This window comes from Apteryx rowi, unplaced genomic scaffold (genome assembly GCF_003343035.1).
Source record: "Apteryx rowi isolate R43461 unplaced genomic scaffold, aptRow1 scaffold_88, whole genome shotgun sequence".
NCBI lineage: Eukaryota > Metazoa > Chordata > Aves > Apterygiformes > Apterygidae > Apteryx > Apteryx rowi.
In genome coordinates, this window is record NW_020451182.1 from 2430980 (window position 1) to 2446561 (window position 15582).

Genomic DNA, 15582 nt, shown 5'->3' on the forward strand with positions numbered 1-15582 from the left:
GTTCGGCGGCGGCGGCCCCCGGGCCGGGCACTCACCGACTTGGTAGAGGCGGCCCTCGGGCGAGAAGATGGTGATGTGGCGGTCGAAGCCGGCGCTGGAGCCTCGGGACATGGCGGGGAGCGGGCGCGGCCGAGGGGCTCACAGCGTGCAGTGCCCCACCACTACCCGCAGACCGGGGACCCAGGAAAGCACTTCCGGGTTACGTGCTCCGCGCAGGCGCCCAAACACCCCGCTCGCGCATCGTCATGCTCCGCGGCGGGGATGGTGTAGCCAGCGCACCCCGACTGCGCATGCCCAAGCCCCCGGGCCCTCTTCTTTCCCCCCCAGCACCCCCCCGCCCCCGGCGAGTGCGCGGCCCACTGAGCATGCGCACCAGCGCGGCGAGGCGCGGTCTGCGCTCTCTTACTGCGCAGGCGCCAGCGATCGTCCACGTTCCCGCCTTCCGCCCCGCGGGCTGAGAGGCGGCGGCGGCCGAGGGGAGAAGCAGCTGCCAGGCCGCTAACAACCCCTGTGCTGGTTTAATGTACTGATACAGCCTTTCTGGGTGGGGGAGCAGGCGGCTTAAAGGGAAATACTGTTGTCACATACAGAAACAGCAGAAGGGAGCGTTTGGACACCACTCCCTTTTCCACCCTGGGCTTCAACACATTGAAGTCCAAAAGAGAATAAAATGGCACTTCATGATCTTAAAAGACAAAGGGACAGTAATTCACCTSGATTATAGATAAACTTATCCCAGCAGTCATTAAAGCTTCTGGTCCACCTATTGTAAGAGCTGCCTACAGAGCGTTCCCACATGGCAGCACCAGGTGGCTCAAATGCTTTTGGCTGCTGGAGCCACAGAAACCGCGTCCCTCAGCTCCCTTGCAAAAAGGAGAGGGGAGCCGCAGTTACGCAGTAAATGCTCGCAGCTCGTGAAAAAAACCCAGGTCAGCTGCGGCGTCGGGGCTGTCGGACTGGCCTACACGCCGCACTCTGCACACAGCACAAAGTGCCACGTAGCCACCTGCCATTTGGGGGATACCTAGCAAAACCCCCTTCTGGGGCTTCCATGCCTTGCTCTGGTGTGTTGTGCTGCTGGGCTCGCGCTAGYGTGTGTGCCCTTGGCGCTTTGTTCAGGAGGGAAGCAACACTCATGGTTTACCAAGGATTATAAAGTCTGGTGAGGTTGGATGTCACCATGCCCAAGGGGAGAGCTGCTCCTGTGGCAGCAGGTAGCACGTTTTGAACTGACCTTCATTCTCCATCTCTTGTGAACCTCCCATAAATATAAGGATGTGATACAGGGCTTGCTAGTACACAACTTTTTTTCTGCTAGAAATCTCGTCTCAGAGAGCTTCAGACTCTTTAGGACTCTGCACGGCCTGCAGCCGGCCTGCTCTTCAGTGAGAAGGCCAGTGGTGGTGTTAGTGCTGGTTGGAAATATAAGAAAGAAAAGTTGTGTCGTCACAAACCATCAGCCTATTCTAATATTTTCTGATATCTGGAAAACTGTTCAAACATGTTCAAGTTTGGCATGTTTTAAAGAATATGCACAAAAATACCAGAAAACTGGAGAAAAGTGTATCAGCAGGAGCTGTACAGACATTCAAGAAAACAAAAAAGAACACAAATTTTCTAAATATTTCCACATGTTCTCTTAAATGGGTATAATTTTAAAGCAAAGAAATATATTAACCTCAAAGGAAGATGTTTAAAGATATTATTAATGGATTGTTGCCACAGCTGCATTATAACGTGATGTTTAAAAGACTGACATTCTATCAGTGTCCAGTACAAAGGGAAATCCCCCAAATTTAAACTCATGAATATATGCTCATTTTGCCTTTCAGCGTCTTGGATTTCCCCTGCTTTGTGGGGAGGCTTTTTTTTTTTTTTTTTTTTAAATGAACTTATTCTCTGTTGAAATAGCAGGTTGCAGATGCATATTGGATCATATTATGTATTTCATACATTAAAAATCTGCTTTCCTGAATTTTTCAATGTACTTCTCCTTGCTTATTAGTACCATGGGAGCATAAAATGTCTCACTATGTATTGCACAACACAAATTTTGTCAATAAGGGAAACACTCTGCAGGCAGACATAAAATATTCGAAGCTGTGATGCAAACATTGTATCACAGAAAACATAAATATTCAAGAATGCCTGTACTGGCTGTCTCCAACAGTTTGAAGTGACTTCCCTAGGCAGAGATAGTGCCTAGTTATTTAATAACCCTTGATGGATTTCTCTTTCATGAACTTGCTGATCTCTCCTTGAACTCATGTGAACTTCTTGCATCCATGACATGCTGTGGCAATGAGTTGCTCAGCATAACTACATCTGTGGTTTCATCTGAAACTTTACCTTTTATCTGAACTTTCCATCTGCCAGCTTCATTCAATGCCTCCTCTTGTACTGGAAGAGACAGCGAATGATCAATCCCTATTCACCCCTTCCACAACACTTGTGACTGTGAAGTCCTCTATCTTATCTCCCCTTAGTCATCTTTTTTTCCAGCCTGAGGACTCCTAGCCTACTAGTCCTTCCTTACATGGAAGCTACTCCATAGTATAACACTGGGGTTTCATGTCAGAATTTTTTTTCCGTTGAGCAAAAGGAGATTGGAAAAATGGAAGGAATTATCTAACATTCAGCCCARTTGCCAAAAAGTAACAAGTCTTATGACTCTAAGTGTTTGGAATTGAAGATTCAATATTTGACTCTGACCAAGGTTAGATTAAAAAGTTACTCAGAGCGGAAGTCATACTACTTTCAGGATATAGCTTCAACAGTTTTCCCCATCTGTGTAGCAATTTAGTCGACTTCCAAAGTATGGTTTTGTTTCAGAAAAGCAATCAATAAATATTGCTGATGTAATATTCATCAAGTCTTATCAACCATATTAGTTAGAATCTGTGCTACAGGATTACACAGAAAGGCTGTTCTGAGATCTTTTTAACATAATAAATAATAAATTCAGGATCTTGGAGATTAAACTATTTACAAAATACCTATAGCACAGGCTGAATCAGTTTGGTCTTCCTCAAGTCTGTCCTTCCTGTGTGACTCCATCTCCATGACACGTGAAAGGCTAAGTTACATGTTAGTCCCATCTGATTCCGGTTCTCTTTATTCAGCATGCTTGCCAATGACCATGGGGGTACTAACTGGTGAAACATTTGGGGGACTTGCCTGACATTCAAAAGGAACCCATCAATCTAATCAACACTGGATTCAAAGTGGACCTATCAATCTAATCAACACCATTAAAGATTCTTGGGTTTTTACTGTACCACTGTACTAGTAAGCAGTAGATTTTCAAAGCCTCACCTCATTACCTTATAAGGTTTTTTTTTGTTCAGTAGTTTTGTTGATAGATTGTTTTGGTTTGGCTCTCAGGTTTATTGTCAGTGAAATCCCCTAGATTTCCTTTTAAATATTCACAAACAAATCCTCATATTCATTGCTATCTCTAAATTCTGTGTTTCAGTAATCTCTCTCCAGATTAACAGCCACACAAAAGCAATGTTATTTCACAAATATCTTAAAGAAAATGCAAATAATTATTCTGGTATAATTATGTATTTTCAGACAGAACTGAACCTCTGGAGAGTGTGCACAGCTATATGAACAGGTGGCATGCAGTTGAAAAAGTCTAGCCTGATAACTTTTCATCTTTGGTTCCACATAGAGAGGAAGACATTAATTCCTTATAAGGAGCTTCAAGTCTTCCAGTAAAGTGTATTAGCAACAAATACAAGGAAAGAAAATAAAATCATAACCACTCTGACACTAATCTTAGAATATCTTCCTCTTGTAAATTCCCAGATTCCCTTCTTTCTTGTTAATAGGTAAAATACCTGATAAAAGATAATTTAATGCTGTAATTTTTGTTGGCATTAGTACTGTGTTATTGCATTATTTCAAATATTCCTGTATTGTAAATAAAATTTAAAAAAAAAAGTTTGCAACAATTTTATTAAGTTCTCCAAATTTCTTTCACATGCAATACCTAAACCACAGACTAACCCAATTAAATCTTACAGTAATTCATTCACATGTGATAACTACTAACCTCACTTGACTTTTGATGCACAATACCCAACATATTAAATTACATAAGTATACTGTTCTGGTTGATTGGTTTTAAATAGTTGGCATGTTCACTGAGGCAAACATGGCCCTAGTCAAAATGACCTGCACAGCGCTCTGACTGCAATCACATCGTGGCCTTCAGAATAAATTCCCTGCGTAGGGGTATTCATTTGCATGGGGGAAGAACTACAGGGATACCACACCTGTCAATCTTATTTAGGCAATGCTCTCAGAAGATGTCAAATGATGCAATCTGCTCCTACACTGATACACATTACAATGCCAATAACTCAATCCTCCCCTTCATGCTGCCAGTAATTAACAACAGTTTTCCATCCCCTGAAGTACAAACGAAAAGGAATGAAAGAGTACCCACTTAACGGCTTCACAGAAAAGCACACAAACTAGCATTCAATATTAATAATCCACACTAAGAATGTGTATTTAGGAAGTGTTACTATTTAGAAGGTGTTACAGTATCTCTAAGAGAGCATTTTTGAGGGGAAACCCATGACTGATTAGGGACACATCTAGTTTCAGTCAAAAGCTTGTAAAGTATAGTGTGTGTTTATTCCAGTTAGATGTTGGTTATCATGTAGGTCTGTTAATGACCAGGATGAGATAAAATACAAACTTCAATGGATGACCATGCCTCACTATGAAATGAATAATTTGAAAGTGCAGTTCCTGGTCAGCCAGAGCTAATCAAAGGCAGAGCTGCACGGGCCCACCTCCTGCAGCCTGACATTTCAGGCCCTCTCCCGCACAGCGGTGCTTGTGCCATGGTGCTAGCTCAGTTCAACAATGCCAATTTTGACCAAGCCAAAACAACTTTTTCAGGGTTTGCTCTTAGCTGACAGCCCTGAATTGATTATCCGTAGGACTGCATTAGCACCAGAGATAGTATCCAGCTCAGAGCACAGCAGCACTGATTCAGACCAGGTTATTCTGTTGTGCAGCTCATTGGGGAGCGGGTGAAATAGGTAACCCCACGCAGAGCAACGGTTGCTAACTAAGCAGTCCTGTACAGCAGAGGACACTTACTCTAACAGAGCAATATTAGCATTTTCAAAGAGGTGTGGCAGTTCTTTGACTTAGAGAAGTGTCAAAACAATCATCTGACAAAGTAGAAGTAAATACATTTGAGGAACAAGAGAAGACCCAATCTCTCTGCATTCCCCAGAGGACTCTAGAAAGCTGATGACCTCTAGGAGCTGGCATGCTCTGTTAGAAAAGGGGTCTCTGATGAATGCTACCAACAACGCGATGAATTTAAAACCAAGGTTCTAGGTTACCTTAAGAGGTATCCAGCTCCTCAGCACGTTCTGCACAGTACCTGAAGGACACACCTGCATGCAAACCACACCTGCTCATTTACAAACTGATACCACAAGGGTCAGGAGTAGAACAAGAATCTCTGACATGAAAGAAATAGCAGGGAACATGCCTGAACTCTACGAGTCCTGAGGGAGGTTGTCCTGGAACACTCCCGGAGCTCGGGCCTGCAAATAACATACAAAGAGATCTATATGATTCAGCTCAGTTTCAAACCAAGGACTTTTTAGTGCGCAAGACAAATGTAACAAAAACATTACAGAGAATACACTGAACTGTATTTTTTTGGAGAAAGGTACTTGCTCTTTACACCATATCAAGGTATTGACTCCAAGGCCAAAGCATACTTGAAAGTTTGTTTAAGAAAAAACAAACATTTTCTAACTAATAAAAATTATACACATTACATTTTCAGGCATTATAAGAAATCACCGTAAGCTCTTCAAGGGCGATATGGCTATGGGGTATATTTAAAGATAGCACAGAGGGGCCATGGATTCTGACTGATGCCTCTAAATGCTATTTTAAATACAACAATTTTAACAACTGGAAATAACTGTTTTCCTAAATAGGGGAGAAGCCTGCCTTTACCTCCACTTTACCATCAACCTGGTGATCCTTCAGCAGAAGATTATAAGGCATTTCCACCTGTTTTTCTGGGAAGAGGGGTTTGCATAAAAGTGGTATGTAGAATAAACAAATGCATGTTTGCCATAAAGACATTTACAAATAATAACTTAGAGCACTTTTCCTGTAATAAATACTCTGTAATATATACTATTTTTTCTTGCTTATAATTTGGGATAGGTTTTATAGAAATGCCTGTACAAAATTCAGTTTTGCCCTGTTATTGCCTGTAATGAATTTCTAGCTGTGATTAATTTTTGTTTAGAAAATTCATATATTTACATAAGCAAACTATTCCAGAGGCATGAAATCCTCTCAGAAGCAGCACATTTAAGACTGTGAAAGAGCCACATGGTTCCTTATTCTTATCGTTTCCTTATTCTTCCGAACAAAATCTCAATGCATGTTATTATTAAGTATTAGAACTATGCTTGGTGAATGGTAAGTACCACTTTGCCCAGTAAGCTGCATTTATTGGACACAGCACACAACATGGTTGCAAGGTCAGCATGCCAATTTTGCAAGTACTCTGCAAGTCATGACTAATTTATTTGAAGTACAGAGTTTATGATTTTCAGTGTAGATGAAAAGCTTGAGCAAAAAAGAAACACAACCTGAAATTCCAAGATGGAAAAATATATTTTAATTCAAATCACATTGAGAGGCTACAGAAATGGCCTGTAAAGATGGAAACAATGGACCAAATTCATCCCTGCTGGATGTTACCATTGATGTTAACAGATTTACTGCTGGAATGATTTTGACAAAATGCAACTACTGAGTATTTTGTCAGCTACAGGCCTCACCCATTAATCCCATAATTGTACTGCTGAGGTCTAATAGTCAGCAATAGTGATTAAAAAAATGAGGCTTCAGCTTTTACAAGTACATTCTTCATTATTTCAGTTGAAGGCAGAGCCATTTTCTTGGTACTTGATATGAATATCTTTCCTCAAAAGTGTCTTTATAGGGGATATGCCATGTGTTGCCTGTAGTCTGTACCACACAGTCATAATTGAAAGCAGGCTGTTGGATAAAGACAGAGAAAATCATTTTTATAGACTTTACACAATGTATTACTAAACTACCAGTTATAGTATAGCTACTTATAACTTCCAGCATTTCCTTAGAAATCTCCACAGTTGTTATTAACAAACTTCTACAAAACAGCAAGTACAAGGAGTAAAAGCATGCTGAGTACCTATCAGTAACTTTTCAAATTTTTACTCTTGACCTTCACTGAACATTTCATATCATCTGTGTATATCATATAAAATACCAAACACATTCAGCATGCCTGATGGTGTCTTTCTACTGATATGCTGCTGAACTGAAAAGCACTACAGTAGGGCTCTCTTTGTTGACTTCACAGTTCTTCTTATTTACTTTTGTCTTTCTACTGCACCATGACCCATATTCCTCATTTCCTTTGTTCTATACAGATTGCTTTTCATTTCTCTGTGTTTAAAAGGTTTATATAGATCAAAAATGATAGCATCCATTCATCCCCCAAATTCTCATTTATTTCCCAATAGCAAACAACTTCTAAATTTTAGCAAAGACAGGAGGAAAAATGAAAATATATTTTAGTAGTTTGTGGTCTTGGAGTCATTATAAATGGTTAAAATTCTGCCTTCAATCTACACCAAATAATAATTATTTGAACATAATACATTCAATTTCCAGAAATAGCAACTGACTTTTTTCCATTCAGTTACATGAAATCATATGGGAATTAACTCAGGATGTGGAGTTTGTATGTTTATACTAAAATCATAGGTTGCATTAATGACATCGTGTGTTTGTTCTTCCAGTGTACCTCTTTACAGAATTGATTTGCCCTATGCTCAAGCTGATGCCAGAAAGGGAATTATCACTAACTCTTTCAAGCATGTCCCGTCAGAAAAATATAATAAGCCATTCTTCTAGTCTATTATGTAACAGTATACTACCCCGTTATATATAACACAAATACAAAAGAAACATTACTGGTTTGCAATTACAGTTCTTAGAACATACTACCACTCCACATGCATAGTGCTGGAAGCATACTTCCCCACTACAGCTCCTAGCATAGCCTAGAAGATAGCTATGACTGAAAAAGCCCAACATGCAAAATCATTTGTATGGAAATTAAGATGTGAAAATTACTAGCCCTGCTAAAACAAAAGAAACAATGGTGTAGCTAAAGCTGTGCAACTCAAGTAACCCTATATCCAGTATCTGGATTCATAAAGAAGCACATATATAGCAATATTGGATGAAAGGCTGTCATAAACCTGGATCTTTACAGTCTGTTCGCAGTGATGAATATTATTTTACAATTTTAACCAGAGCAGAAAGAAAATGAATCTGCATATGCATAGCAGTCTTAAATCATTGATAAAAATGGAGACAGACCAAACATTAAAGAACTGCATGATGTGGAATATCATGTGATGAATCTGACAGTCCCTAGAAAAATTTTAGAACAGCTGCAGTCTTGTTAATGAACTGCTTATGGCTCACAGGGATTGATGTCTTCTAGACAAAACATTACAGTACTATGATAAAAAAGATGTCTTATGCTTGGAAAGGAGCCATTTCTACAGCTGAATGCTGACTACAGATCTGACTATTCTGGGCTTTCCTTCACTGCACGAAACCTTAAAAATATGTTATACAAATATTACAGTGAATACTGAAATACCTGCATTTTTATTTGACTGCTTCTCTAAAATGAAGATGAAAGAAATTTTATTACACAATTTGAAATATGGTATTTAATAATAGTGCTACAGAGGGGAATGAGATATTTCCACGTTTAAAACAAATGCAGAAATACTGGCACTTATGTTTTACTGCACTGGAAAGATTTGTATACACAAAAATATATCTGCATTTACACAAAAATTTATCTACATTTTAAACATTTAAAGCAGCACTTTCTTGTCTTTTTGTCAGTTTTCCAGTTTGTGGTATGCTTTGCGAACACAGTGAATTTTCAGTAACAATGGGAGTTTTGAGCACACTGGTACAAAACCACTTCTTAGACCTCAACAAGAATCTTTTTGCTTACTGAGTTTGAAATTGTGCATATTCTTTAGTGAATATGTTCTGTGTTCTTTCTGAATGCTGCAGATAACTTACCAAAAAATTTATATGCTTTCCTTCTGCAGAAGGGGAAAACACTATTTGGTGTCCACGCTGCCACTTACGAAACAGATGACGCGTCAGACTGTCAGAAAGACAAGCCTTGTGATCCCGGAGGAAGTCTCTAGTAACAAACTTGCAATGTTTGCCTGATCTAAGAGTGGCGTATAACAGGAAGGCATCGTCTTCGGAGCTTAATAAAACACAAATGGAAAAGACAGACATCATTCACACAGCAGTAATTGGTAGCAGGAAATGAATCAAGTGCTGATCTGAGATTTATTCATCAGCAACACTCAAAATTCCCACCGCTACTCAGTTTTGCTGGTAAAACAAAGAATTTCTCCTTATCACAATGCACCAAAAGTTGGAGAGGGGAATAAAAATTAATTGCATGCTACATAGAGTCTTCTCTCTTATCACAAACTGATAATATAATCTTTTGCCACAAAACTTAACAATTCAGTGCTATGGGGAACAGAATTCCTAAAATTGATAATGGCACTCCCAAAAACTTTTTTGGAATACAAACAATAATCACAACTGGTAACAAAATAGCAATAGCATAAATTTGTGAGTCTTTGTCATGTGAGTAAATATTCTTCTAAAAGGCACTGTGATTATTTGCAAAATATATTCAACATTAGCTGTCATTAAACTGAAACAGTTTTAGAGAAAATCTCCAAAAATCCATGTGCAGTAGGCATGAGTTACCTCATAGGTGAAGGAGCTGAGCACAAGTTTGCTCAACACCACTTTTTGATTGCTGTAGATCAGCATAAGAGTGAGCAACAAGACATGAAATTGAGTGAGGCTCTCCATCTTGGGGTTTCACTGTCCCCTTTGGCAGTGCTCAGACAGTAGGAAAAGAAGCAACATGATTCAACAGCAAATAGGACAAGAGCCAGAACTAGAGGGAAGATGAAGGAGAATAGAGCTGAAACAAGGAGCCAGACAGAAGAGACTTGGACTGGCCATTGGGATAAGGAGCTTGGTCAGAAGTTCTGGGAACCTAGATCAGAGGAGAAATGGCAGAGATGGGAAGGACCAATAGGGCTTGACCTGGATGGAAGATAGGTGGAGCTGGAACTGAAGAAGACTGAGACTCATTATATAAGGAAAGTAGGGCAAGGAGAGAGGCAGTGAGGTGGAGGCAGACACAAGTAGGTAGCTTAAGGACAGCGACAAGCTTGACTGGACAAAAACAAAAGGGTCATGCTTCTGAAAAGAGAGGCAGAGGGTCTATTCCCACTCACGGAAATATTCTGCTGTAGGTGCAACAGGGAACTGAGAGTTCCGGATTCTCAGCAATCCTCTCCTACCAAGCAATACAGGCAAGGCACGGACTTCCTATCTCTTGCCATGCAGATCTACACAGCAGACCACTACTGTCTACCGCTGCCACCAGGTATTCTGTGAGTTCAGGCCACTGTGGTCTTGACAATGGTTCTAAAAGTTATAAATAGCCATATAGATGTCAATGTGATTCTAAATGATGATATTCTGTCTTACTGCAACATTTAATCTGTATTGGTTACTGAAGCAAATAGAGCAAGGGATACGCTTTTCTTTTATACACACAGACCCGGAGACACTAGTAACCATACTAAAACCTATGGCTCTTTATATTGATTTAAAATGCACATAATTCAAGAGTTGATCTCTATTAAGTTTAGCCATTTTCTTCCACTTACATATTTTCAGCAAAGAAGAAGTCTGCCTTATTCTGTATCTCCTTCATAATCTCCTGTTTCCAATTTGAAGAGTTAATCAGCATGTGTTTGCGACCCAGCACAAGCAACCGGACATTCTCTTTTGCCAGGCAGTTGACAGCATGAAATAGCTGCAGAAAACAAAGCAAAACCAAAGATTTTCTTAGCTATGAAAACAGAATGACAGGAAACACTTTTTCATCTGTGTATCAAATAATGCAACTTCTAGCACACCCTCATTTCCCACAGTACTTTCCTTCAATACAAATTATGTAGATAACTAATAAAACCCTCTAGTAACAAAAAAATTAACTCATTAAAGGAAGCAACTCTCAAACACGAAGAAAATACACTGCTATTATAAACCTTTCCCAACTCTTGCAGTTTATCATTGACACAAATGAATTTGTTCAGAGTTCTGTGGAGACCTCAGAAGATCAGAGTCAGCTAAGGGACCCGAATCTCTTTGGATTTAAGTAGTATCTAGCCCTGGAAACGATTCAGCAGTGAAGCCTCTGTTGGTATTGGAGCGAGGAGGACAGAGCCCTAAACCATTCTGCTTTTCCAGCCCCACCTATGGTCAGAATTGCAGAACTACACTTGAGCTGGGCTGCCCTGTGGGGAAGCAGCAAGCCTAGTGGAAAAGGAAATCTGTGACCTCAGGATTAAGGGTTTATGAAAGCCACATCCAGACTAGCCTCCCACTTATGAACCAACATCCTGAGGTGGCATATTCACTGCTACATCAGCTTCTCCTCAGAGGGACTTTACAGCAGCATCTCTGAGCTGTGCCTGTTCAGCAGTAAGTGCTTCTCAGGCCAGGCATTTGAGCCGTGACTGGCTGCCTGTGGTTTTCCCTCCCCACCTCACCCAGCCAGAGCTCAAGGAGGGCAAAGATGCTGACTTCCAGTGTACAGATTATAATATGGCGTGGTCACAAAACAATAGCATTTGAGTTCTGCCCAGAAAAAGACACGGCTCTTGAGACTGAAGCATCATGCATGAAGGCTGAGGACTGTATGTTCAGCCTCCACAAAAAAGATGTTTCCTAATTCTTACCTACATTTGCTACTACCATTTGTCAATATATAATCCCCCAATTTTTCTTCAACCCCTATTCCTGCTTTTCTAGCTACCTCTCTCTTTCCTGTTTTCTCTTGTCCCTGCTGTACATCGAACTGCCTTTCTCTTTCCCTTGTTCTTCCCCTTCCTTTCCCTCCTATCTGTGATCATCTTCAGCAAGCTCCTTTGGTTTAGGGGCTAGAAAGAATTTGCCTTGTAACTCCTGGGGTACAATTTTACAATGCATTTAGTTTGACCTACCTGCAAGCAGCAGTGGAAAGGGTGGTCCCACTCATTCCTGTCTCAAGCTGCACACTCCCACTACTTCTGTTGCATCAGATCTAACAATTTTACAACTACTCATGAGCTCATTGATCCAACCAAAGATATTTTTTTTTGCAGGGGTTATTTTGCAGCCACATATTTATAGACCTGACTCAAAGCAGATGATGGGAACACAGGGCCAGAGGTGGTGAGGACAGGTGGAGTGGGACTGCCCCTTTCAGCAGAAAGCCTGCAGTTGCATCAAATTAAGTGTCCCATGAAACTGGATCCTGAGGAACAGAGAGGGTTCTGTCTTTGGAGATACATTTCAGAACTTTTATTGGAACACAGAATTGAAAGGCACAAACAAAAGCCACCACTTTGATATTAAAGGATGGCTTTCAAAGTAACTGTATTATATAATAACATATCTTCTTGTCTATATTAAAGATTTATGTATTAGATTATTAAATTATGAGATTATTAAAAATTGAAAAATTGAAGTTCAGTTTATTTTTTCAGGATTGATGTTTCTTTGTTGAATGGCTCATCTGAGCAGTAAAAATTGGCTCATCAATTTTACTTGCTTATAGTCACTTTATTTTCAGGTTGTCTAATGCATTGGCCCAGTCCTGCAAATGGTTGGATGCAAATCCCAAGGGGGAATTAAGTTTGTTAAGCTGATTCATTAAACTGTTTAAACAAAGCTTTCAAAGCTTTTAAACAAAGCTTTCAGAAAAATATTTCCTTTGGCTTACCAGAAGTTGAGTTTACAACATCCAGGGCCAGATGCTTCACTGGTGGACATTAGGATTTCTCCACAACAGTGATTCTGCAACTTAAATTTTTAGACACCAACTTCCAGGCCAGAAGTTTAACTACTTTTTGCCATTCACATAATTCCCACTAAAGCAGAGACATATGCAGTCTTTCAGTATAATCACAAGAGCACATACTGACAAAAAGAAAAAGAACTTTTCAAAGCCATACTGTTTCAACAGAAATAACTGGATTTAATGTATTCCCACAAATTATAATTAACTATGCACAATGACTTTCAGGAAATGAAGTCTGCTTTTGGGTAGCATAAAGCGGGCTGAAAACAAAAAGATTTTCTCAGTAATCTGATATAGCAAAATTTTTTTTTCATTTTATTACATAGCTATGAGAGTCTATGATTGATATAACTACCTTAGTTCATAGATGACTTGCAGTGTAAAATTAGCAAGATTAATCTTTTCTTCTTCTTTATGATTATAACACAGTTGAGATTTTTTTTTCTTGCTGTCTGTTTTTGCTTTAAAAACATCAAAATTTAGGTTTGGCCTAGTCACAACATGGCACCAAAATAATCAGAGTTAATCTTATTTTTTTATGGTTTTATTTCAAGTCTCTCTGTGAGTGCTGATTCTGAAATAAAAACTATTTTATTTCAACTACACCTAACTTAACCTTTTGTTCAGTTAAACTGCCCTGACCTAGGAGCAAATTTGTACACAGAAGCTCCTTGCCTTGGACTACATGCCAACTTGTACTGGTTTTAACATATCGTCAATTTATATCTGGTTTACAATGGATTAAATTGTGCCTGTAAATCCAGGGTATTTAAAACTGTATTTCCTCTTATGCTGAAATAAGAACACTAACATCCACAACTTGCATTGAAGCAATAAAAGTTGGGAATGTAACTACTACCTGCATATACATTTTCATGTAGAGAAGTCAATAGCAAAGAAATACCAATCATGAGTAACTTCAGCAACCCCTTATGAAGTTCAAATGAAAATACCTTTTCTTCACGCCTAATGTTTTGCTAGGTTAAGGGAAGGTTAGCAGAAAAAAACAGGTGAAAAAAAGTTCAAAAATTTTGCAAAGAATATTTCACTAACATTCTGCAAAGTCTAAAATTAAAAACTTGACAGCAAGAGCATCCTGGTGGGACAACAGAAGAAACAAATCCTGGGGTTTGTCTGTCTCAGGAACATAGCTGCACTAGTCATATCAGACATGTCAACAAAGAACTGCCAGCATTTGAATTGATGGAGTTTACCCACAATAAAAAAGAAAAAACTTTTTAATTACACTTATGGTTCAACAAAGAGACAGCTGGATTTCCAGCTACAGATTAGTGAATTGGGGCTATTCTGAAGTTTATGCAACACTTAGTTGGCTTGGATCCAGCTCCCTTAAAATTTTCTTTTCAAAGGTTATAACTAGCATTACTTTGTCCCTGTTAGTCAGACGGACTTTCTTCTACATATTAGCAGCATAAGACACTCTCTAGTATAAAGTGTTTCAGGGAAAAAAAATGAGGTGTGAGTATAAATTAGCTTCAGTTTTGCAATGGAAAAATCTAACAGGCTTAAATCTTAACAAAGTTAACTGGAATCACCATTAAAAAATTTAGAAACTCCTGCTTGCATAACAACACATTGTCCCTCCTCTACTTCTCACAAATATTAACCTTTACTTATGCAAATAAAACACAGATGAGAGAAATTTTTGCTTTCACAAGATCAAAAGAACATTGTCCTGCACACTCCCTTCCTTGATGCTACTTTAATAAAGACTTTAATTTTATCTCATTTTAGGCTTGGACACTTAACAGTGGTGGTCTACATACAGTCACAGAACTTATGTGGGGGGGTTTCCTAAGTGAGTCTACTCCCACGCCTGACTGCTTCTCAAGAAAGGAACACATGAGGCACACAATAACACTTGTTTTAGTCATAGAGGAAACAGAACATAGCACTGATAACAAAGAAACAGCAGTAGTGGTATCTCAGTTAAAAAAAAAACACAAGTGCTTTTTCATCTAGTATTTCCAAAAGTTATTTACAAATTATTGTTCTGTTACTACACAATGCAAATATGCTAAACACAATAAGCTTTATGTAGATACAACCTTTGAGTGCCTCTGCACTATTTAAGGCAGCAAACATCAGAGGTACAATTGGATAATCTGTTCAAAAGGCAATGTGTGGAAAATATTAAAAGAATATTCAATACACACATATTCCCCATGAAAATTCATGCAGCTCAATCCTCTGTTCACACCATCCCCATATGATGGAAGTCAGAGATTTACTGATCCTCAGTGAGAAAAAGTGCCTTAAGTTGAGGACCTTATTTCCATCAGTGAACAGAAAACGATGCTTCAAAGCAATATGGCTCCATACATCTAACTGTGCAGAAAAAACATCCTTCTAAATAACCTCTGATGATAATTAACATATTCTTCCCTGAAAATTGAGAATTGCCTTTTCTTTGCATCATTTTCTCCTGTATCATTACAAATTTTAGTCATTTTTAAAAAATACAAACCATGGATAATTCTCTCTTCAAAGGTTTTCGTGCCAGTAAATCCTAA

At 39.2% G+C, this 15582-nt stretch overlaps 2 protein-coding genes across 7 annotated transcripts in view; both read right to left on the minus strand.

The window, feature by feature from the left end:
• PSMA6 (proteasome subunit alpha 6) overlaps window positions 1–274 on the minus strand; it is an 11796-nt gene extending 11522 nt beyond the window's left edge. Inside the window, exon 1 of one of the 3 annotated variants that reach the window (XR_003257704.1) lies at window positions 36–274. Coding sequence is in view for 2 of the 3 variants with exons in the window: in XM_026090851.1 (XP_025946636.1) it covers window positions 36–111 (76 nt within the window). In the remaining variant the exon portion in view is untranslated. The remainder of the gene's footprint in view (window positions 1–35) is intronic. The other 2 variants (XM_026090851.1, XM_026090852.1) reach the window with 2 other exon arrangements.
• A 6388-nt stretch (window positions 275–6662) lies between these two features.
• KIAA0391 (KIAA0391 ortholog) overlaps window positions 6663–15582 on the minus strand; it is a 57988-nt gene continuing 49068 nt past the window's right edge. For all 4 annotated transcript variants that reach the window (XM_026090864.1, XM_026090865.1, XM_026090862.1 and 1 more), the window contains 3 exons: window positions 10869–11017; window positions 9172–9367; window positions 6663–7068 (listed from right to left, as the gene is read on the minus strand). In XM_026090864.1, the coding sequence (XP_025946649.1) occupies window positions 6940–7068; window positions 9172–9367; window positions 10869–11017 (474 nt within the window). In that variant the 3' untranslated portion in view covers window positions 6663–6939. The remainder of the gene's footprint in view (window positions 7069–9171; window positions 9368–10868; window positions 11018–15582) is intronic.